This window comes from Cherax quadricarinatus, chromosome 61 (assembly GCF_038502225.1).
Source record: "Cherax quadricarinatus isolate ZL_2023a chromosome 61, ASM3850222v1, whole genome shotgun sequence".
Taxonomy (NCBI): domain Eukaryota; kingdom Metazoa; phylum Arthropoda; class Malacostraca; order Decapoda; family Parastacidae; genus Cherax; species Cherax quadricarinatus.
In genome coordinates, this window is record NC_091352.1 from 2,197,364 (window position 1) to 2,221,592 (window position 24,229).

General features: G+C 39.4%; 2 protein-coding genes across 5 annotated transcripts in view; one reads left to right on the forward strand and one right to left on the reverse strand.

Annotated features, from left to right (window-relative positions):
* LOC128699426 (protein KTI12 homolog) overlaps positions 1 to 6,900 on the reverse strand; it is a 31,867-nt gene extending 24,967 nt beyond the window's left edge. The window contains exons 1-2 of one of the 3 annotated variants that reach the window (XM_070098122.1): positions 6,849 to 6,900; positions 2,551 to 2,749 (exon numbers count right to left, since the gene is read on the reverse strand). In XM_070098122.1, the coding sequence (XP_069954223.1) occupies positions 2,551 to 2,682 (132 nt within the window). In that variant the 5' untranslated portion in view covers positions 2,683 to 2,749; positions 6,849 to 6,900. Of the gene's footprint in view, positions 1 to 2,550; positions 2,750 to 3,014; positions 3,731 to 6,848 lie in introns of those variants that run through there. The other 2 variants (XM_070098123.1, XM_070098121.1) reach the window with 2 other exon arrangements.
* A 2,165-nt stretch (positions 6,901 to 9,065) lies between these two features.
* Positions 9,066 to 21,641, forward strand: LOC128699427 (U6 snRNA phosphodiesterase 1). 2 transcript variants are annotated; one of them, XM_053792131.2, is made up of 5 exons: positions 9,066 to 9,422; positions 11,073 to 11,203; positions 12,072 to 12,264; positions 13,299 to 13,458; positions 17,556 to 21,641. In XM_053792131.2, the coding sequence occupies exons 1-5, from the start codon at positions 9,094 to 9,096 to the stop codon at positions 17,751 to 17,753; spliced, it is 1,011 nt and encodes a 336-aa protein (XP_053648106.1). In that variant the 5' UTR covers positions 9,066 to 9,093; the 3' UTR covers positions 17,754 to 21,641. The 2 variants fall into 2 exon arrangements, with proteins under 2 accessions (XP_053648106.1, XP_053648107.1); XM_053792132.2 differs by having other exon boundaries at positions 9,066 to 9,404.
* The last annotated feature ends 2,588 nt before the right edge of the window (positions 21,642 to 24,229 follow it).

Consider the following 24,229-nt stretch of genomic DNA (forward strand, 5'->3'; position numbering starts at 1 on the left):
ATGAAGGTTTGCACTTCAAGCCACTTAGCACAGATTTCCTTTATCTTTGTAGTAGGCAACTTCTTCAATTTCTCTCTCCCCTCCTCTGAACCAGTTTCCCCAGGTCTGGCCTCTTGCTCTTGAAGTTGATCTATCAGCTCATCAGTGGTTAGTTCTTCATTGTCCTCCTCCACCAACTCTTCCACATCCTCCCCACTAACCTCCAACCCCAAGGACTTTCCCAATGCCACAATGGATTCCTCAACTGGCACAGGATTCTCAGGGTTAGCCTCAAACCCTTCAAAATCCCTTTTGTCTACACATTCTGGCCACAGTTTCTTCCAAGCAGAGTTCAAGGTCCTCTTAGTCACTTCCTCCCAAGCCTTACCTATAAGGTTTACACAATTGAGGATATTAAAGTGATCTCTCCAAAACTCTCTTAGAGTCAGTTGAGTTTCTGAGGTCATTACAAAGCACCTTTCAAACAGAGCTTTTGTGTACAGTTTCTTGAAGTTGGAAATAACCTGCTGGTCCATGGGCTGCAGGAGAGGAGTGGTATTAGGAGACAAAAACTTCACCTTAATGAAGCTCATGTCCCCATAAAGTCGCTCTGCCACGTCTGTAGGATGACCAGGGGCATTGTCTAACACCAGGAGGCACTTAAGTTCTAATTTCTTTTCAGTTAGGTAATTTTTCACATTGGGGGCAAATGCATGGTGTAACCAGTTATAGAAAAATTCCCTAGTGACCCATGCCTTACTGTTTGCCCTCCACAGCACACACAAATTATCCTTGAGGACATTCTTTTGCCTGAACGCTCTGGGAGTTTCAGAGTGATACACTAATAAAGGCTTCACTTTGCAATCACCAGTAGCATTGGCACACATCAACAAAGTAAGCCTGTCTTTCATAGGCTTATGTCCTGGGAGTGCCTTTTCCTCCTGAGTAATGTAGGTCCTGCTTGGCATTTTCTTCCAGAACAGGCCTGTTTCATCACAATTAAACACTTGTTCAGGTTTCAGTCCTTCAGTTTCTATGTACTCCTTGAATTCCTGCACATATTTTTCAGCCGCTTTGTGGTCCGAACTGGCAGCCTCACCATGCCTTATCACACTATGGATGCCACTACGCTTCTTAAATCTCTCAAACCAACCTTTGCTGGCCTTAAATTCACTCACATCATCACTAGTTGCAGGCATTTTTTTAATTAAATCCTCATGCAACTTCCTAGCCTTTTCACATATGATCGCTTGAGAGATGCTATCTCCTGCTAGCTGTTTTTCATTTATCCACACCAATAAGAGTCTCTCAACATCTTCCATCACTTGCGATCTTTGTTTCGAAAACACAGTTGAACCTTTGGCAAAAACAGCTTCCTTGATTGTCTTTCTGGTGCCCACAATAGTAGCGATGGTTGATTGGGGTTTCTTGTACAGCTTGACTAGGTCGGCTATACGCACTCCACTTTCATACTTATCAATTATCTCTTTCTTCATTTCTATAGTAATTCTTACCCTTTGAGGTGTAGGGTTGGCACTAGAAGCTTTCTTGGGGCCCATGGTCACTTATTTTCCAGAAACAGCACCGAAAATACTGTAATAATACGAAATATTCCGAGTGTATGCTTGGATGTTACCGCGGAGGCTGGCTGGTAAACAATGGGACGGCCGGCACATGTGAGGCTGGCTGAGGGCACATTGGACGCGTCTCGGACGAAAATCGGTAAGCGGGTTTTTAATCGGTATGCGCGGCAAAAATTTTGCGATAAAAGTAATCGGTATGCGGAAAAATCGCTATGTGATGCCATCGTTATGCGGGGGTCCACTGTATGTTTCACTGTAAACACCTGGTCCACACACCCCCTACCTTTCCTAAAGCCTCCTTGTTCATCTGCTATCCTATTCTCCGTCTTACTCTTAATTCTTTCAATAATAACTCTACCATACACTTTACCAGGTATACTCAACAGACTTATCCCCCTATAATTTTTGCACTCTCTTTTGTCCCCTTTGCCTTTATACAAAGGAACTATGCATGCTCTCTGCCAATCCCTAGGTACCTTACCCTCTTCCATACATTTATTATATAATTGCACCAACCACCAAAACTATATCCCCACCTGCTTTTAACATTTCTATCTTTATCCCATCAATCCCGGCTGCCTTACCCCCTTTCATTTTACCTACTGCCTCACGAACTTCCCCCACACTCACAACTGGCTCTTCCTCACTCCTTTCTATATGTAGTAGTACATATGTCACTGATGTCATCTATGGTCTGTATACCTTGTACATGTACTTGTAGTAAATAAAGATATTATAATACTAACCGCTGATTTGCCCTGATATGCTGTACATCCTAAAATAAATATTTTTATCTCTCTCAAAATAACAATTTGCAAAAGAAATAATTTGTGTTGGGCATAAATACCATGTTAGTAAGTATTTAAAAATAAATGAGGAACTTGTCAAAAGGACTGGATCTCCATTTAGTTGAAAAATTAAAAAATAGGATTAAGCATATGAGCATATTAGGCACACTGATGACAAGTTATGAAAGTTTAATACTCACCTCACCAAGTAAATTGTTCTCACTGACAACCACAACATTCTTATTCTTCTCTTTCTCTAAGTAAGTTTTTATCTGAAGTGTTCTTGTGGTCTTTCCAGAGGAGGGGAAGCCAGAGACCAGCAGAAGAGGCATCCTTCTTCCTGCTTCCAGATACTTGTAGTTTATCTTCTATTTTTATATTCATGGGGTGGCACTAAACCTGTAAAGGTCATACATTATTATTATCAAAGCTAAGCACTAAATCACCAGGGTCATACAGTGTAAGGATCATACAGGTAGTTATTACATTTGATCAGAGGAAATTGCTCTTCTTTAGGACACAAGCAATTTCCTCAGAGGTTTCTGACAGCACCAGTCATGTTGGGCAAGTATATGTTTATTTAGGTACAATTACACACTAAGTACAATTACAAAAGTTTCAGGTGATTACAAATGTATTATATATTTACATATGTGTAGATTACCTAGGATATTGTTGTCAGCGCAAGCAGTGTGGGAATCACCGTGCCATTGTGATGCTGGCTCTTGCTGTCAACTTCTTCTCTTGGATAAATGTACGTACTTTGTTTAGAGGGTCACTTCTCCTTATGAGTGCATGAATTGTGACTTGTTTGCTACTTAAAGTGCTTCAACAGCGACATTATCAGCAGCATGAAGAGTGCCTCCAGGTGTGCTGGTTGAGCAGTACAATAAGTGTCTTCAGTTGTGTAAAGTAAAAGGACACAAGTGCCACTAATGTGACATTTTATTGTGGCAACGTTTCGCTCTCCAGGAGCTTTGTCAAGCTCCTTGCATTTGTCTTTAGCTGTTAGTTCAGCAGTAGGTAGTAAAGTGTCTCTGATTGTTGGTTCAGCAGCAGATAGTAAAGTGTCTCTGATTGTTGGTTCAGCAGTAGGTAGTAAAGTGTCTCTAGGTGTTAGTTCAGCAGTAGGTAGTAAAGTGTCTCTAGTTGTTGGTTCAGCAGTAGGTAGTAAAGTGTCTCTAGGAGTTAGTTCAGCAGTAAGTAGTTAAGTGTCTCTAGTTGTAGGTTCAGCAATAGGTAGTAAAGTGTCTCTAGGTGTTAGTTTGGCAGTAGGTAGTCAAGTGTCTCTAGGTGTTAGTTCAGCAGTAGGTAGTAAAGTGTCTCTAGCTGTTAGTTCAGCAGTAGGTAGTAAAGTGTCTCTAGCTGTTAGTTCAGCAGTAGGTAGTAAAGAGTCTTTAGCTGTTAGTTCAGCAGTAGCCAGTAAAGTGTCTCTAGCTGTTAGTTCAGCAGTAGGTAGTAAAGTGTCTCTAGCTGTTACTTCAGCAGTAGGTAGTAAAGTGTCTCTAGCTGTTAGTTCAGCAGTAGGTAGTAAAGTGTCTCTAGCTGTTAGTTCAGCAGTAGGTAGTAAAGTGTCTAGTTGTTAGTTCGGCAGTAGGTAGTAAAGTGTCTCTAGCTGTTACTTCAGCAGTAGGTAGTAAAGTGTCTAGTTGTTAGTTCGGCAGTAGGTAGTAAAGTGTCTCTAGCTGTTACTTCAGCAGTAGGCAGTAAAGTGTCTAGCTGTTAGTTCAGCAGTAGGCAGTAAAGTGTCTCTAGCTGTTAGTTCAGCAATAGGTAGTAAAGTGTCTAGTTGTTAGTTCGGCAGTAGGTAGTAAAGTGTCTCTAGCTGTTAGTTCAGCAGTAGGTAAAGTGTCTCTAGCTGTTACTTCAGCAGTAGGTAGTAAAGTGTCTCTAGCTGTTACTTCAGCAGTAGGTAGTAAAGTGTCTCTAGCTGTTACTTCAGCAGTAGGCAGTAAAGTGTCTCTAGCTGTTAGTTCAGCAGTAGGTAGTAAAGTGTCTAGTTGTTAGTTCAGCAGTAGGTAGTAAAGTGTCTCTAGCTGTTACTTCAGCAGTAGGCAGTAAAGTGTCTCTAGCTGTTAGTTCAGCAGTAGGTAGTAAAGTGTATCTAGCTGTTACTTCAGCAGTAGGTAGTAAAGTGTCTCTAGCTGTTACTTCAGCAGTAGGCAGTAAAGTGTCTCTAGCTGTTAGTTCAGCAGTAGGCAGTAAAGTGTCTCTAGCTGTTAGTTCAGCAGTAGGTAGTGTCTCTAGCTGTTAGTTCAGCAGTAGGTAGTAAAGTGTCTCTAGCTGTTACTTCAGCAGTAGGCAGTAAAGTGTCTCTAGCTGTTAGTTCAGCAGTAGGCAGTAAAGTGTCTCTAGCTGTTAGTTCAGCAGTAGGTAGTGTCTCTAGCTGTTAGTTCAGCAGTAGGTAGTAAAGTGTCTCTAGCTGTTAGTTCAGCAGTAGGTAGTAAAGTGTCTCTAGCTGTTAGTTCAGCAGTAGGTAGTGTCTCTAGCTGTTAGTTCAGCAGTAGGTAGTGTCTCTAGCTGTTAGGTCAGCAGTAGGTAGTGTCTCTAGCTGTTAGTTCAGCAGTAGGTAGTGTCTCTAGCTGTTAGTTCAGCAGTAGGCAGTAAAGTGTCTCTAGCTGTTACTTCAGCAGTAGGCAGTAAAGTGTCTCTAGCTGTTACTTCAGCAGTAGGCAGTAAAGTGTCTCTAGCTGTTACTTCAGCAGTAGGCAGTAAAGTGTCTCTAGCTGTTACTTCAGCTGTAGGCAGTAAGTGTCTCTAGCTGTTGGTTCAGCAGTAGGTAGTAAAGTGTCTCTAGCTGTTACTTCAGCAGTAGGCAGTAAAGTGTCTCTAGTTGTTACTTCAGCAGTAGGCAGTAAAGTGTCTCTAGCTATTACTTCAGCAGTAGGCAGTAAAGTGTCTCTAGCTGTTACTTCAGCTGTAGGCAGTAAAGTGTCTCTAGCTGTTGGTTCAGCAGTAGGTAGTAAAGTGTCTCTAGCTGTTACTTCAGCAGTAGGCAGTAAAGTGTCTCTAGCTGTTAGTTCAGCAGTAGGCAGTAAAGTGTCTCTAGCTGTTAGTTCAGCAGTAGGTAGTAGTGTCTCTAGCTGTTAGTTCAGCAGTAGGTAGTAGTGTCTCTAGCTGTTAGTTCAGCAGTAGGTAGTAAAGTGTCTCTAGCTGTTAGTTCAGCAGTAGGTAGTAGTGTCTCTAGCTGTTAGTTCAGCAGTAGGTAGTAAAGTGTCTCTAGCTGTTAGTTCAGCAGTAGGTAGTAAAGTGTCTCTAGCTGTTAGTTCAGCAGTAGGTAGTAGTGTCTCTAGCTGTTAGTTCAGCAGTAGGTAGTAGTGTCTCTAGCTGTTAGTTCAGCAGTAGGTAGTAGTGTCTCTAGCTGTTAGTTCACCAGTAGGTAGTAGTGTCTCTAGCTGTTAGTTCAGCAGTAGGTAGTAGTGTCTCTAGCTGTTAGTTCAGCAGTAGGTAGTAGTGTCTCTAGCTGTTAGTTCAGCAGTAGGTAGTAAAGTGTCTCTAGCTGTTAGTTCAGCAGTAGGTAGTAGTGTCTCTAGCTGTTAGTTCAGCAGTAGGTAGTAAAGTGTCTCTACCTGTTAGTTCAGCAGTAGGTAGTAAAGTGTCTCTAGCTGTTAGTTCAGCAGTAGGTAGTAAAGTGTCTCTAGCTGTTAGTTCAGCAGTAGGCAGTAAAGTGTCTCTAGCTGTTAGTTCAGCAGTAGGCAGTAAAGTGTCTCTAGCTGTTAGTTCAGCAGTAGGTAGTAAAGTGTCTCTAGCTGTTAGTTCAGCAGTAGGTAGTAAAGTGTCTCTAGCTGTTAGTTCAGCAGTAGGTAGTAAAGTGTCTCTAGCTGTTAGTTCAGCAGTAGGTAGTGTCTCTAGCTGTTAGTTCAGCAGTAGGTAGTGTCTCTAGCTGTTAGTTCAGCAGTAGGTAGTAAAGTGTCTAGCTGTTACTTCAGCAGTAGGTAGTGTCTCTAGCTGTTAGTTCAGCAGTAGGTAGTAAAGTGTCTCTAGCTGTTACTTCAGCAGTAGGTAGTAAAGTGTCTCTAGCTGTTAGTTCAGCAGTAGGTAGTAAAGTGTCTCTAGCTGTTACTTCAGCAGTAGGTAGTAAAGTGTCTCTAGCTGTTAGTTCAGCAGTAGGTAGTAAAGTGTCTCTAGCTGTTAGTTCAGCAGTAGGTAGTAAAGTGTCTCTAGCTGTTACTTCAGCAGTAGGTAGTAAAGTGTCTCTAGCTGTTACTTCAGCAGTAGGTAGTAAAGTGTCTCTAGCTGTTAGTTCAGCAGTAGGTAGTAAAGTGTCTCTAGCTGTTACTTCAGCAGTAGGTAGTAAAGTGTCTCTAGCTGTTAGTTCAGCAGTAGGTAGTAAAGTGTCTCTAGCTGTTAGTCGCTGTATAGCCCTTGTGGCTTAGCGCTTCTTTTTGATTATAATAATAATAATAATCTAGCTGTTAGTTCAGCAGTAGGCAGTAAAGTGTCTCCAGTTGTGTTGGCTGAGTGATGTTTGGTGTCACTACAGTAATAATATCCTCACCTCCGTCACACTCTGCTGTGCTCAGCCTCTCACACTACCTCCTTCATCAACCTTTTTTCAGGAATTATAACAATAAATCTAATTATGGTAACAATACATTTTTTAACTAAAATATTATTGATTTCGTCATATAAATTTATGATGAAATATTTATGATTCCGTCGTAAATACGTTAGAACTTTTTTAACCCTAAATATGATTATATAAATAATTTTATTTCCTAAGGTCGTATGTACAGTAAATTAATTCAGGTGCATTGCAAAAATTCGTACTTTTACATCTAGCTTATATACAATAGTAACTTATATGTAAATTACCTATGATACCTTAATAAAGTCAAATGACTTTTACTTCAATACTTTTATGTGTCCTGTATTTCTTCTGGGAGGTTCAAGTGGCGTGTAAGTATACATTCATTTACTATATAAATGTAAATATATATATATATATATATATATATATATATATATATATATATATATATATATATATATATATATATATATATATATATATATATATATATATATATATATATATATATATATATATATATATATATATATATATATATATATATATATATATATATATATATATATATATTATAGTCGGACTTGAGTCCTGGAAATGGGAAGTACAATGCCTGCACTTTAAAGGAGGGGTTTGGGATATTGGCAGTTTGGAGGGATATGTTGTGTATCTTTATACGTATATGCTTCTAAACTGTTGTATTCTGAGCACCTCTGCAAAAGCAGTGATAATGTGTGAGTGTGGTGAAAGTGTTGAATGATGATGAAAGTATTTTCTTTTTGGGGATTTTCTTTCTTTTTTGGGTCACCCTGCCTCGGTTGGAGACGGCCGAGTTGTTGAAAAAAAAAAAAAAAAAAAATTAGATATATATATATATATATATATATATATATATATATATATATATATATATATATATATATATATATATATATATATATATATATATATATATATATATATATATATATATATATATATATATATATATATATATATATATATATATATATATATATATATATATATATATATATATATATGTTCACATTATCTACAGTTTTTAAGCAGGGTATATGGGTATATAGCTGTCTATATAATATATACACTACCAAGTATACTACATTACAAGGACCCCAATGGAAATCACTTTGTCTGACCTTTTTAGGCTATCTTGGTGGGTAATTTACACATATGTTACTATGTATGATAATTGTAGTTATATGGATATGTATCTAAATAAGCTTACTTATGCTTTTTCTGGTAAATGGCTCTTGGTCTGAGGAATTTGAGTTAGGATAACTCTCCTTGATAGACATCTGATTATCTTGTCTCCTGATGATGACTCCTACGAGTTTAGCGCTTCACCGTAAATTTCATAATAACAATCTTTGTTGTCATAACATAAAAAAAATCAACTAAATAGACAATAACAAAAAATAAGTGTGATTTCTTTGATGGTGTACCTATTACTTTAGGCTGCGCCTCTCTTTAACATTAATTTAAATAACTCAGTTTCCGCATCTCTTTTTATTGTAACTTATTTTCACACAGTTGAGTTACTTAGCTGTTTTAACTTTTAAGATTTAAATAATAAGATATTACAAGAACCCCAATGGAAATAAGTCACTTTGTCTGACTTTTTGAGTTATCCAAGACAATTTACACTATGTATGATAATTGCACTTTATTTAGGAACAGGTACACATAAGTACAATTATCATACATAATGTAAATTACCCACGATAACCCCCCAAAAAAGTCAGTGGCTTATTTCCACTAGGGTTCCACTTGGGGTTCTGAATAAACTTACCAATGGAAATAAGCCACTTTGCCTTACTTTTTTGGATTATCCTAGGTAATTTACAGTATGTATGTTAACTGCATTTATATATACCTTGTTATTACAAGGACCCCAGTGAAAATAAGTCACTTTGACTATTTTGGAAGTTTATCCAAGGTAATCTACACATATGCTGCTATATATAATTTATATAACTATATATGTATACCTGTACCTGAATAAACTTACTCATGCCAGTGATGATACGTAGACCTGTATACCTTGTAGAAATAAAGATATTATTATAAATTTACTAAGCTGGTGATGTGAGAATATAATGCAAAATCTAAAGGAAAACATATGCGCAAAATCCAGATTATTTTAGATGTTACAAGAACGAGGGAAGACTTTGTTTACCTGACAGTGAGAATGGCGACAGGGAGGGGAGCCTTGTCTCTTCTCCAGAGTTACAGCTCCGATAGCGATGGTGACTCCGGCTACACCAGCGAGGATGAGAAAAAGAGAAAGCACGAGTTCAGCAATCCTCATGAGCGTAAGAGTAAGAGGCGCAGAGCTGAGGATGAGGAGGAAATGGCGGTGGATACCCCGTCATCTTCGTGCCGTGCAGGACACCAGCCTGGAGCAGTGTCGTCCTGTGAGACCATGATGAGTGATGGTTACCACCCTCGACCCACCGACCACACCATGGACACTACCTCACACCAAGTGCACAGCAGGAGGTGGGTCAGGGTCCTGGGGTGAGTGAGGCTCCAGGGGGTGATAAGGATCGTGCGGTGAATAAGGGTTAAGGGGTGAGTGAGAGTCAAGGGGTGGGTAAGGGTCTAGGGGTGATTGAGGGTCGTGAGGTTAAAGGGTGACTAAGGGTCGTGGGGTAAGTGAGGGCTGTGAGGTGGGTAAGTGTGAGGTTCAACAACAACTCTCACAAGTTTACCTGGAGTTTACCTGGAGAGAGTTCCGGGGGTCAACGCCCCCGCGGCCCGGTCTGTGACCAGGCCTCCTGGTGGATCAGAGCCTGATCAACCAGGCTGTTGCTGCTGGCTGCACGCAAACCAACGTACGAGCCACAGCCCGGCTGGTCAGGAACCGACTTTAGGTGCTTGTCCAGTGCCAGCTTGAAGACTGCCAGGGGTCTGTTGGTAATCCCCCTTATGTGTGCTGGGAGGCAGTTGAACAGTCTCGGGCCCCTGACACTTACTGTATGGTCTCTTAACGTGCTAGTGACACCCCTGCTTTTCATTGCGGAGATGTTGCATCGTCTGCCAAGTCTTTTGCTTTCGTAGTGAGTGATTTTCGTGTGCAAGTGTCAAGGTTATACTCACAGTTGTCAGGGTTTTAATCACATGTATTTCAGGTGTGAAGATTCACGTGACATGTGTTGCAAGTTTGAAAGTTTACATTGCAAGTGTTGCAAATGAGTAGCATGGGTTAGTAAGTAAGCTTATTTAGGTACACTTACACATAAGAAATATTATCATACCTTTTTAACATATGTATAAAGTCAGACAAAGTGACTTTTGTTGAAATGAAATTCTGGTCAGTATTAGAAATAAAAACTCTTGGTTAGCAATGCTCTAGCCTCACATACTGAGTGTCCATGGTTCGATCCCTGGCCAGGTGGAAATGCTGGGTATGTTTCCTTACACCTGCTGTCCCTGTTCACCTAGCAGTAAGTAGGTATCTCGGTGTTAGTCACCTTACACCTGCTGTCCCTGTTCACCTAACAGTAAGTAGGTATCTCGATGTTAGTCACCTTACACCTGCTGTCCCTGTTCACCTAGCAGTAAGTACCTGGGTGTTAGTCGACTGGTGTGGGTCACATCCTGGGGGGAGAAGATCGAAGGACCACAATGGAAATAAGACAGACAGTCCTTGGATGCACTGACTTTCTTGGGTTATCCTGGGTGGCTAACTCTCAAGGTTAAAAATCCAAGCAGTCATATCTTGATCTAATATGACTCACGAAATCGTAATGACACGATTGCAAACAAACCATACCACGGGCGGGATTTGAACCCGCCCGTGGTATGGTATGATATTAATAATTACAAAAAGAAAGGTGAAATGAGAATCTATGAGGATACTTCAAGAAAACAGGGATATTAGATCAAACCATACCACGGGCGGGATTTGAACCCGCGGTCAGAGAGTCTCAAAACTCTCTGACCGCGGGTTCAAATCCCGCCCATGGTATGGTTTGATCTAATATCCCTGTTTTCTTGAAGTATCCTCATAGATTCTCATTTCACCTTTCTTTTTGTAATTATTAGTATCAATAGCAATCCTTTTGAATGCCATGATTAATGGATATGTTGCTTTGTATACTTAATTATTAAAGTTGTGTATGAGGTTGGAGGTTGAATAAAGTACATTCTCATTATCTTTTCCAGAACTATACCTCTACCAAGTGAACTGTTAGTGTCAAGAGAGGGCCATGTTGATGACCCAAGGGAGCATCAGGGAAGAGTCCGATCATTTCCCCATGAACGGGGTAACTGGGCATCAATTTTATATGTCCCCTGTACGTAATTTTTATTTGTTATGTTTGTACTGTATAGGAAAGCCAAATACAATATACAAAGAGTGCTTGGTTCTGGTAACCCAACTGACCAATCCTGCATTAATGATTCTCAGAAGTATATATTCTATTGGCAGGAACATGCTAAATGCTTAGTATATGCTCCACAGTCATATGAGCATATGCTTCATAATCATGAAAATATGATTCAAACTCTGGAAATTATGCCTAATGTGATTCATATGCAGGATAATGTTTCATGATCTTGAAAATGTGCTTCATACTCAGGACAATCAAGTATGAAGGTGATTCATACTTAGGAAAATGTTTCATGCACAGGGAAAATATGATTAATGCTTATTAAAGTATGCTTCATTCTCAGGACAATGTGATTCAGTTTGCTGAACATATGCTTGATGCTTGGGAAGATGGTCCATTTTCATTGGTCTTTAATATATTCTTTGTGCTCAAGAAAATATAATTGATGATTAAGCACATATGAACCATGCTCAGGATATTATGCTATGTAGAACATTCTTCATGGGTACACTCACCTCTAGTAGTATTTTTGTTCACTTATGCCAGACATTAGGTTTAACAACCATTCTTCCCAAAAATTTTAATAAATATTAAATTTTATGATCTGTGCAGTTTTATGCATAGCTTCTGCATTAGGGAAGATTTAACAGAACTTACATCTACATTTTGTACCTGTCTGTCATAAATGTTGAGTTCATCCTGTTATTAATGTATGGTTTTTTGATAACCAGAATAGCTGATAATACAGTGAAGGTAATAGGTATGATAATAATAAACATTATTAAGAAGTATTAATACTGTATGGGAAATTAACAGCAAATTATTTTTGCAGTGCATCTAGGAATATACGGGCCAAGTTTTGCATCTTTTATGGCCTCATTGGTTGCCACATGTCAAGAGCAAAATGTGATACTTAACCCTTCATCAGATCTTCACATATCTCTAACACGAACGCTTATACTTCATCTTCACTGGATTCAACCATTAACAGAAGACCTCAGAGCAAGACTAAGCCAAATTTCCAAGTAAGTGACAGCTTTGCATTCAAATCTGCATGTGAAGCTAGGTTACGTTTTTGTAACACTGTATGCACACTGTTAAACAAGATAGAATTGTGACAGACACTTTCATCATCACTCAATACATAATCACAGTCTTTGCAAAGGTGCTCAAATACAACAGTTTATATATCCCTCCAAACTGCCAATATCCCAGACACTTCCTTTAAAGTACAGGCATTGTATTTCCCATTTCCAGGACTCAAGTCCAGCTAACTGGTTTCCTTGAATTCCTCCACAAAATATTACCCTGCTCATGCTCCAACAGCTTGTTAGGCCCCAAAAACCACTTGTCTCCATTCACTCCTATCTAACACGCTCACACACGCTTGCTGGAAGTCCATGCCCCTCACCCACAAAACCTCCTTTACCTCATCCCTCCAACCTTTTCGGGGATGACCCCTACCCTGCCTTCCTTTCCCTACAGAGTTATATGCTCTCCAAATCATTCTACTTTGTTCTATTCTCTCTAAATTACCAAACTACCATAGCTCCTCTGATAATACTGTTAGTATTCCACACCTCCTAATTTCCATACTATGAATTCTCTGCATGATATTTATACTACACATTGCCCTTAGACAGGACATCTCCACTGCCTACAGCCACCTCCTCACTGCAGCATTTACAACCCATGCTTCACACCCATATAAGAGTGTTGGTACACTGTACTCTTGTACATTCCCTTCCTTGCCTCCATGGATAACGTTTTTTGTCTCCACAGGTACCTCAACACACCGCTCGCCTTTTTTCCTTCATCATTTCTATGGTTAACCTCATCCCTCATAAACCAATCCACTGACAAGTCACCTTCCTAATATCTAAAAACATTCACTTCTTCTGTACTCCCTCCCTCCATTGTAACATCCAATTTTTCTTTATCTAAGTTTTTTGATACCCTCATCACCTTATCCTTATCTATGTTCACTTTCAACTTTCTACCTTTACACACACACACATTCACAAAAAAATAATAGTTAATATTTATCTTATATTTTCAGATTTTCTTTGTGGTTACATGGTTTAAGTGTGTATGTTAATGATGAGCAGACCCGAACGTTTTTGGGGCTGCGAGTGTGCCATGGCCGTAATGAGTTAGCAGACATAGTATCTGAGGTAGACAAGTGTCTAGTGGAATACAGACTGCCACTCTTCTTTAAGGTGAGTTAAAATGGTTAGACCTTATTGCAGTTTACAGAAAATTTTATTAGAATTCTCTCAATATCAATAAATGACGTACCATTTACAGCACTATTAAAGCAGCTCATGCATAGGGGGTTAAACTGAAGGAAAGCCCAAAACTTGAGTTCATATGACTTGGTATTTGGAGGATGTAATACAGTAATAGTATACAGCTCTGAAGAGTTGTATAATAGGAATGTCTAGATTTATTATTATTATTATTAGTAGTAGTAGTATTAATAATCAGATAAGCACCAAACATGTATCAGTTATGCAGTGCCTTGGGAATGGGAGGTCATGATCCAAGAGGAAATAGCTTCAATTCCTTAGATCAAGAACCTTTCACCAGCATCAAGGCTGGAATACCTGGAGGAGAGACTTCTGTTAAATATTGCAAATAAATAAGATGAGCGTGTTCATTCACAAACACAATACAGGTTGGCCATCACTAATCCGGCAGTCAGTTATCTGGTTCCATCAGTAATCCGGCACTAATTTCAACTAGCATAATTTTAAATTTCATCATTATACTGACTCAAATTTCATCATTATACTGACTCAGAAATTGTGCAGATGGTTGTAAATCCACAGCAGCAAGCCAGTAGAGGAGAAACCAGTGATGAAAATGAGGAAGATGTAGCAGAAAGAGTCTATTGATAGGTTAATTAAGCGTATTCTAACCTAACCACTCTGTAATCCGGCAAACTCACTAATCCAGCGCACTACAGGTCCCAATGATGCCGGATTAGTGATGGCCGACCTGTAGTCATTTATAGCAAGTTATAAATTAAGCCATATGGTATGAAAAGCCATCATCTTTATTATTATTATTATTATTTTTCTATTAGGGGGAAGTGATAACCCTATAGAGCCTGGGAAATGGGAAGTAATCTGGTTTGATTTGAGGAAGGGGAGAACTAGTTCAATTCCTTGGATCAAGAGCATCTCACCAGCATCAAGACATCATGAGGGGTAACATTTTATACAGCTAAGGAAGAACAAAGTAATGTGTATTGTACACTACACAGACACATGTGTGGATTAGTTTAGAATGAATTTACAAAACTAATTTTTTTTTTTTTTTTCAAAATATTTTTTTTTTTTATTATCACACTGGCCGATTCCCACCAAGGCAGGGTGGCCCGAAAAAGAAAAACTTTCACCATCATTCACTCCATCACTGTCTTGCCAGAAGGGTGCTTTACACTACAGTTTTTAAACTGCAACATTAACACCCCTCCTTCAGAGTGCAGGCACTGTACTTCCCATCTCCAGGACTCAAGTCCGGCCTGCCGGTTTCCCTGAACCCCTTCATAAATGTTACTTTGCTCACACTCCAACAGCACGTCAAGTATTAAAAACCATTTGTCTCCATTCACTCCTATCAAACACGCTCACGCATGCCTGCTGGAAGTCCAAGCCCCTCGCACATAAAACCTCCTTTACCCCCTCCCTCCAACCTTTCCTAGGCCGACCCCTACCCCGCCTTCCTTCCACTACAGACTGATACACTCTTGAAATCACTCTGTTTCACTCCATTCTCTCTACATGTCCGAACCACCTCAACAACCCTTCCTCAGCCCTCTGGACAACAGTTTTGGTAATCCCGCACCTCCTAACTTCCAAACTACGAATTCTCTGCATTATATTCACACCACACATTGCCCTCAGACATGACATCTCCACTGCCTCCAGCCTTCTCCTCGCTGCAACATTCATCACCCATGCTTCACACCCATATAAGAGCATTGGTAAAATTATACTCTCATACATTCCCCTCTTTGCCTCCAAGGACAAAGTTCTTTGTCTCCACAGACTCCTAAGTACACCACTCACTCTTTTCCCCTCATCAATTCTATGATTCATCTCATCTTTCATAGACCCATCCGCTGACACGTCCACTCCCAAATATCTGAATACATTCACCTCCTCCATACTCTCTACCTCCAATCTGATATCCAATCTTTCATCACCTAATCTTTTTGTTATCCTCATAACCTTACTCTTTCCTATATTCACTTTTAATTTTCTTCTTTTACATACCCTACCAAATTCATCCACCAATCTCTGCAACTTCTCTTCAGAATCTCCCAAGAGCACAGTGTCATCAGCAAAGAGCAACTGTGACAACTCCCACTTTATGTGTGATTCTTTATCTTTTAACTCCACGCCTCTTGCCAAGACCCTCGCATTTACTTCTCTTACAACCCCATCTATAAATATATTAAACAACCACGGTGACATCACACATCCTTGTCTAAGGCCTACTTTTACTGGGAAATAATTTCCCTCTTTCCTACATACTCTAACTTGAGCCTCACTATCCTCGTAAAAACTCTTCACTGCTTTCAGTAACCTACCTCCTATACCATACACCTGCAACATCTGCCACATTGCCCCCCCTATCCACCCTGTCATACGCCTTTTCCAAATCCATAAATGCCACAAAGACCTCTTTAGCCTTATCTAAATACTGTTCACTTACATGTTTCACTGTAAACACCTGGTCCACACACCCCCTACCTTTCCTAAAGCCTCCTTGTTCATCTGCTATCCTATTCTCCGTCTTACTCTTAATTCTTTCAATAATAACTCTACCATACACTTTACCAGGTATACTCAACAGACTTATCCCCCTATAATTTTTGCACTCTCTTTTGTCTCCTTTGCCTTTATACAAAGGAACTATGCATGCTCTCTGCCAATCCCTAGGTACCTTACCCTCATCCATACATTTATTAAATAATTGCACCAACCACTCCAAAACTATATCCCCACCTGCTTTTACCATTTCTATCTTTATCCCATCAATCCCGGCTGCCTTACCCCCTTTCATTTTAACTACTGCCTAACGAACTTCCCCCACACTCACAACTGGCTCTTCCTCACTCCTACAAGATGTTATTCCTCCTTGCCCTATACACGAAATCACAGCTTCCCTATCTTCATCAACATTTAACAGTTCCTCAAAATATTCCCTCCATCTTCCCAATACCTCTAACTCTCCATTTAATAACTCTCCTCTCCTATTTTTAACTGACAAATCCATTTGTTCTCTAGGCTTCCTTAACTTGTTAATCTCACCCCAAAACTTTTTCTTATTTTCAACAAAATTTGTTGATAACATCTCACCCACTCTCTCATTTGCTCTCTTTTTACATTGCTTCACCACTCTCTTAACCTCTCTCTTTTTCTCCATATACTCTTCCCTCCTTGCATCACTTCTACTTTGTAAAAACTAACTTTTTCTCCCTTACTACTCTCTTTACATCATCATTCCACCAATCGCTCCTCTTCCCTCCCGCACCCACTTTCCTGTAACCACAAACTTCTGCTGAACACTCTAACATTACATTTTTAAACCTACCCCATACGTCTTCGACCCCATTGCCTATGCTCTCATTAGCCCATCTATCCTCCAATAGCTGTTTATATCTTACCCTAACTGCCTCCTCTTTTAGTTTATAAACCTTCACCTCTCTCTTCCCTGATGCTTCTATTCTTGTATCCCATCTACCTTTTACTCTCAGTGTAGCTACAACTAGAAAGTGATCTGATATATCTGTGGCCCCTCTATAAACATGTACATCCTGAAGTCTACTCAACAGTCTTTTATCTACCAATACGTAATCCAACAAACTACTGTCATTTCGGCCTACATCATATCTTGTATACTTATTTATCCTCTTTTTCTTAAAATATGTATTACCTATAACTAAACCCCTTTCTATACAAAGTTCAATCAAAGGGCTCTCATTATCATTTACACCTGGCACCCCAAAGTTACCTACCACACCCTCTCTAAAAGTTTCTCCTACTTTAGCATTCAGGTCCCCTACCACAATTACTCTCTCACTTGGTTCAAAGGCTCCTATACATTCACTTAACATCTCCCAAAATCTCTCTCTCTCCTCTACATTCCTCTCTTCTCCAGGTGCATACACGCTTATTATGACCCACTTCTCGCATCCAACCATTACTTTAATCCACATAATTCTTAAATTTACACATTCATATTCTCTTTTCTCCTTCCTTAACTGATCCTTCAATCATAATAATGATGATAATTCCTGCAGGATGGTTCTTTTCACGCAAGTGTTGCTTGGTGCACTGGTGATGTTTCTGAAGATCTGCGTCGCTTGCTGCCTCAGCTAGAGAATGTCTGCAGCCAGTACTTCTCAGTGGAGACCGACATGCGTACTTTTGATGTTAGCTCTTTGAATTTTAAAACGGGTAACAGAATTCACACCATACACCTTAAACATGGAAATTAGTGCAGTATTAATTATTCATTAATAGAATCTGGGTAAATTATCTTCATTAAGTTTGTACAAATAATAAATTAATGTTAATTTAAAATGTTCATTTTTTTTTTTTTGAGTGGAGATAGTTATCTGTATTTATTAATCTTGTATTTAAGGACCAAGTAAAAATCTTTCAGAGCATATTATTACATGATAAATTAATTACAAATGCCAACTCTGAATAAGCATGAGGATGCTCTACCAAAGAACAATTTGTCAGGGAATACCTGATCTACCTGAGTCAAGTCAGTGGCTTGATGAGGAAACTTTGATTTATGATCCTGGTACAAAAATAGAAGCATTGTAAAGGCATTGGTATGGATGTCCAGGCAGATTTTTAATGCATATTCAGCTCCTCAGGGTCTATAGTCATAAGTCAGGGAGGGAACATTTCCTATAGACTGTATTGAAGTTAGAGGACCTACTTATTATAAAGTGTAGATTACAACAGAATGCATTCACAGTTAACCCATGACTAGAAAAGAAAACTGACCATTGTTTTGGTTAGTCCTGGATGATCACCAAGTTGAGTGAGGAAAAAAGGGGAAGAATGTAGAAGTGAGGTCAGGTTGGGTCACTGGCAGGAGACCTCTGGGTTTTCCCCGTTTTCTTTATCATTAGCAATTTAGTAGTGTTTCAGGACGGACCAAAACGTCATCCAGTTTTCATTTCTATTTTTCTGGTTAATCTTGAACTGTTCCAATTATGGTATTGTAACTTATTCTTGAACGTTGTGTTCACTGTTTCAGAGTTAAAATAGCGCTGAATGACCCATGTGGGTTTAGCATAGTGAATATTATAATAATAGAGTGAAACAGCTAGTGCAAATTACATTTTGTTTAAACTAATATTAACTTTGAAGTACTATACCATAATTGATGCAAGGAAAGTAATTTTGATGTGGCTAACCATTGATAAAATAAAAAATATTGTATAGAATATAAGATGGATGACACCCTGTGCTTGAAGGATTTTTTTATACATTTTTTTTTTTTTACATGACTTGCAGTGTATACTTGTGTAGAGGATTTAGCAAAAACAGCACTTCTTACTGCTTTTAAATTAGTGAAAATTTTTACCTGTAGCCCTCCAATACCTTGAATCTATTAAGATGATATATATTGTATTAGTATGTGAGATTCCTTCTTGCAAGGTGTAGTCTATATATTGGTGCTGCAGAATGTGGCATTAGACATGAATATTGTTATTAGGCTTTGTTTATAAAAGTTGACATTCATGGTACTGTATGGATTTGTTTGTTTCTGGTGAGACCTCTTCAATTTGGTCCTTGTTATATTGTATATTTCCGTTTGGCCTGCATCATTTTTGCTTACAGTTGGTGCATAGATTCTATTAATATATTCACTAAAGTATTTTCTTAAGTATTGTTATTCTACTTGGAGCCTTATATGATGAGATGATAAAGTTGGTGTTATGAGAAGTTTGGTGTCACGGAGCTAATTGAACCTGTCAGGCATACGACCCACCGGATACAAAAATTTAGGTTGTTTGCTGTACAGTATCAGGTATTTCGTGAGCATTATCTTGACAAGTTTAGTACTAGTTAATAATTTGCCTGAGCTTATGACAGTAATGAGAATTACTGTAATTGCTGTGATGTCCAGAGCAAGGACAAGATATGCACCCTGACTCTATTCCTTTCTAATATCTTTGTTTTTGTGCTATAATTTGTTTAGCACAAACTTGAGGAATTTTGTACGAATGTTTTTTACTCGTTTACCACGGTAATACTAAGGGAGTATTTTTTATATGGCTAGTAATCTCTCATTTGTGACTTTTTCTCTTTTTAACCAAATTCACACTGCAGTCATTGGCAATCTGTATGAGTACAGAAAGTAAAGAAAATGTCTTGTTAACTAATTTGCTTCACATTTTCCTTTTCTTTTCACCTGTTTAGTCTTCCCTGTATTGGTGTTTTCACTGTACCTGCTTGGAGTACTGTAACTCTTTTTACAGTGTGAAGAGCTTTATTGTTGACAGTGTGCCCTTCAAAGATGGGTGCCTCGATGCTGAGAAGGGCTCTTGATCCAAGGAATTGAGAACTATGATTTCTTTCCTACCATCAAATCTGATTACCTCCAATTTCCTAGGTGCTATATTACCCCTTCAAGTTTAGTGCTTCCCCATGAATAAAATCATGTTGACAGTGTAAGCAGATGGGTATTGCTTCTGATGACTGTTAATTAAGTCAACAAGCAAAATTCTTTGACAAATGTTTGATTTTTTTTTGTTTAATTTTGTTTAGTCATAAAATATTTTGTTCTTTTTAACACTTCAGCTATCTCCCACCGTCTTACCAGAAGTGTGCTGAGATTACAGTTCAGATTACCCTCCAAACCTTAACATCCCAATCCCTCCTTCAGATTCCACGCACTGTACTTCTCACCTCCAGGACTCAAGTCTGGTTAACTGGTTTCCCTGAATCCCTTCATAAATGTTACCTTGTTCACGGTCTAATAGCAAGTCAGATTGTAAAAACCACTTGCTTCCACTCCTAGCTAATATGCTTACACAAGCCTGTTGGATGTCCAAGCCCCCTAGCACTCAAAACCTTGTTTATCCTCTTCAACCATTCCTAGAATGACCCCTACCTCTCCTTCCCTCAATGAAAGATTTATATGCCCTCATAATCTTATTTTTCTCCATCCTCTCTAAATGTCCAAACCACCTTGGCAACCCATCCTTAGTCCTCTCAATAATACTTTTGGTAACTCCATACCACCACAACCACCACCACCACCTAATCTCAAAACTCCGAATTCTCTGCATAATATTCACACTATGTGTTAACCTCAAACACAACATCTCCACTGCCTTCAGCCTCCTTCTCACTGCAACTTTCAAAACCATGCTTCACACATATACAGCAGCATTGGTACCACTATACTCTGGTACATTCCCCTTTTTGCCCTCATGGATAAAATTCTTTGTCTCCACAGATACATCAATGCACCACCCACCTTTTTACCTTCACCAGTTCTATGGTTCACCTTGTGTCTCATAAACTATCTGCCAACAAGCCCACTCCAAAATATCTGGACTCTGACTTCCTCCATATTCCTTTCAATCTAATATCCAAATGACAGACCAACTCCTAAATATCTGAACACACATACTTCCTTCATGCTCCCTCCAATCTGATATCCAATCTCTCATTGCCTATTATTTTTCATACTATCATCACCTTGCTCTTTCTTATGTTCACTTTATTTTGTTTTTTACATACCTTCCCAAATTTGTTTACCAACCTTTGTGACTTCTCTTCAGAAAATATATGGCAATCAAATGTTGTGTGTGAGACCTTCTGCTGTGGTTGTTTACATACTTTATGAACTTTAAATAAAATTTTCTCATTATCACAACTTTTTAAATAACAATAAAAATACATATTGTGCACTTTAATATATTTTAAGTTTATTCATAAAAATGTACTTTACTATAATATTCACACTGGTCTAGTGCAAATATTGAGGTTAAAACTATTTGAGTATACCTTGTTCCTGAACTAGAGAGAAAACTCGAAAGGTTACCTATGTTCAAGCTTGCATGTGTACCTGGAGAGTGTTCTGGGGGTCAACACCCCCACAGTCCAGCCTTAAAAGAATGATGCCAACAGCATTTGGTGTTCCCAGGCAGTCACCCATCCAAGTATTAACCAAACCCAACACTGCTTAACTTCACTGATCAGACGAGAAGCAGTGTGTTCACCTTCAATCTTTGAAATGTAAAACAGTGCTGACTTTTCAGCAATAGATGTTAACTGATGCAAAATTATCTCTGCACAGGATTGCATTGTAATGATTTAACGCTGTAAAATTAAAAGATAATTTACATTCAGCCACTGCCTTCTTTCCCCAAAATTTACATATTTGTGTATGAAGACTGATACATAAAAATATATTTAAGTATCAAATTGGCATCAAAGTAACTTTGTGCTAATAATTGTATGGCGATAAGGAGATGTTTGTTGCATTTATGGATTAAGACAAAGGTATATGATGGGTTGCAAATGTATGGAAGAGGTAGCAGGTTACTAAAAGCAATAAAAGTTTATATGCAGTGAAATTCAGATTAGTGTATGTAAATGGGGGATGTATATTACCTCCCATTCCCTCAGGTGCTATACAACCCTACAGGTTTAGCACTAACCACTTCAGTGTAATAATAATTGATACACTCCAGTGTATGTGGTTTACCTGGAGAGGGTTCTGGAGGTCAACGCCCCCACGGCTCAGTCTGAGACCAGGCCTCATGGTGGATCAGGGTGTAATCAACCAGGCTGTTACAGAATTTTGCCCAACATATCTTTGTATTCATGGGTAACCACTCATTTGTTGGGGTCATACAGCACCTGATGAAGGAGAGGTAAGTAGGTTTGAGTCAAGGTGAGGGTGGCTCCAATTCCTTGGAACAAGAGCCCCTGACAAGCATCAAGGCAACACGTGAACCCCTTGCCCAGAAGAATTTATAGCAGGACTTGCATTTTCTAATGCATTTGCTCTGGTGGCCTGGTGGTTAACGCTCTCGCTTCACACGGTGAGGGCCTGGGTTCGATTCCCAGCCAGAGTAGAAACATTGGACGTGTTTCTTTCCACCTGTTGTCTATGTTCCCCATCAGTAAAATGGGTACCTGGGTGTTAGTCGACTGGTGTGGGTCGCATCCTGGGACACTGACCTAAGGAGGCCTGGTCACAGACCGGGCCGCGGGGGCGTTGACCCCCGGAACTCTCTCCAGGTAAACTCCAGGTAAACTATCAACAAGTAGGATAACACACAGGTACCTAGCTTTACTGCTACCCTAGGTGAGCAGGAGTGTTTACCTGGAGTTTACCTGGAGAGAGTTCCGGGGGTCAACGCCCCCGCGGCCCGGTCTGAGACCAGGCCTCCTGGTGGATCAGAGCCTGATCAACCAGGCTGTTGCTGCTGGCTGCACGCAAACCAACATACGAGCCACAGCCCGGCTGATCCGGAACTGACTTTAGGTGCTTGTCCAGTGCCAGCTTGAAGACTGCCAGGGGTCTGTTGGTAATCCCCCTTATGTGTGCTGGGAGGCAGTTGAACAGTCTCGGGCCCCTGACACTTATTGTATGGTCTCTTAACGTGCTAGTGACACCCCTGCTTTTCATTGGGGGGATGGTGCATCGTCTGCCAAGTCTTTTGCTTTCGTAGTGGGTGATTTTCGTGTGCAAGTTCGGTACTAGTCCCTCTAGGATTTTCCCACAGGTTCTCTTTTGCTGGGATTCAAACCCAGGGTGATGTGAGAACTGTACTCTCACCATTTAGCTATGCATCACCATTTGTTATTAATCATGAAAGGGGGTAAAGCAGCTGGAACTGATGGGATCATGATAGAAATGTTAAAAGCAGGGGGAGATATAGTGTTGGAGTGGTTGGTACTTTTGTCTAATAAATGTATGAAAGAGGGGAAGGTACCTAGGGATTGGCAGAGAGCATGTATAGTCCCTTTATATAAAGGGAAGGGGGACAAAAGAGATTGTAAAAATTATAGAGGAATAAGTTTATTGAGTATACCAGGAAAAGTGTACGGTAGGGTTATTATTGAAATAATTAGAAGACAATGTAGGATTGCAGATGAGCAAGGAGGTTTCAGAGTGGGTAGGGGATGTGCAGATCAAGTGTTTACATTGAAGCATATATGTGAACAGCATTTAGATAAAGGTAGGGAAGTTTTTATTGCATTTATGGATTTAGAAAAGGCATATGATAGAGTGGATAGGGGAGCAATGTGGCAGATGTTGCAAGTAATATATAGAATAGGTGGTAAGTTACTGAATGCTGTAAAGAGTTTTTATGAGGATAGTGAGGCTCAGGTTAGGGTGTGTAGAAGAGAGGGAGACTACTTCCCGGTAAAAGTAGGTCTTAAACAGGGATGTGTAATGTCACCATGGTTGTTTAATATATTTATAGATGGGGTTGTAAAAGAAGTAAATCCTAGGGTGTTCGAGAGAGGGGTGGGATTAAATTATGGGGAATCAAATACAAAATGGGAATTGACACAGTTACTTTTTGCTGATGATACTGTGCTTATGGGAGATTCTTAAGAAAAATTGCAAAGGTTAGTGGATGAGTTTGGGAGTGTGTGTAAAGGTAGAAAGTTGAAAGTGAACATAGAAAAGAGTAAGGTGATGAGGGTATCAAATGATTCAGATAAAGAAAAATTGGATATCAAATTGGGGAGGAGGAGTATGGAAGAAGTGAATGTTTTCAGATACTTGGGAGTTGACGTGTCGGCGGATGGATTTATGAAGGATGAGGTTAATCATAGAATTGATGAGGGAAAAAAGGTGAGTGGTGCATTGAGGTATATGTGGAGTCAAAAAACGTTATCTATGGAGGCAAAGAAGGGAATGTATGAAAGTGTAGTAGTACCAACACACTTGTATGGGTGTGAAGCTTGGGTTGTG

What these genes read in the sequence shown, in the direction of transcription:
- LOC128699427 (XM_053792131.2), top strand. Translation starts at nt 9,094, where the DNA reads ATGGCGACAGGGAGGGGAGCCTTGTCTCTTCTCCAGAGTTACAGCTCC. An exon ending in ATCAATTTTATATGTCCCCT is followed by an intron (nt 11,204 to 12,071) that starts GTACGTAATTTT and finishes TTATTTTTGCAG; the next exon opens with TGCATCTAGGAATATACGGG. An exon ending in AGACTAAGCCAAATTTCCAA is followed by an intron (nt 12,265 to 13,298) that starts GTAAGTGACAGC and finishes TTATATTTTCAG; the next exon opens with ATTTTCTTTGTGGTTACATG.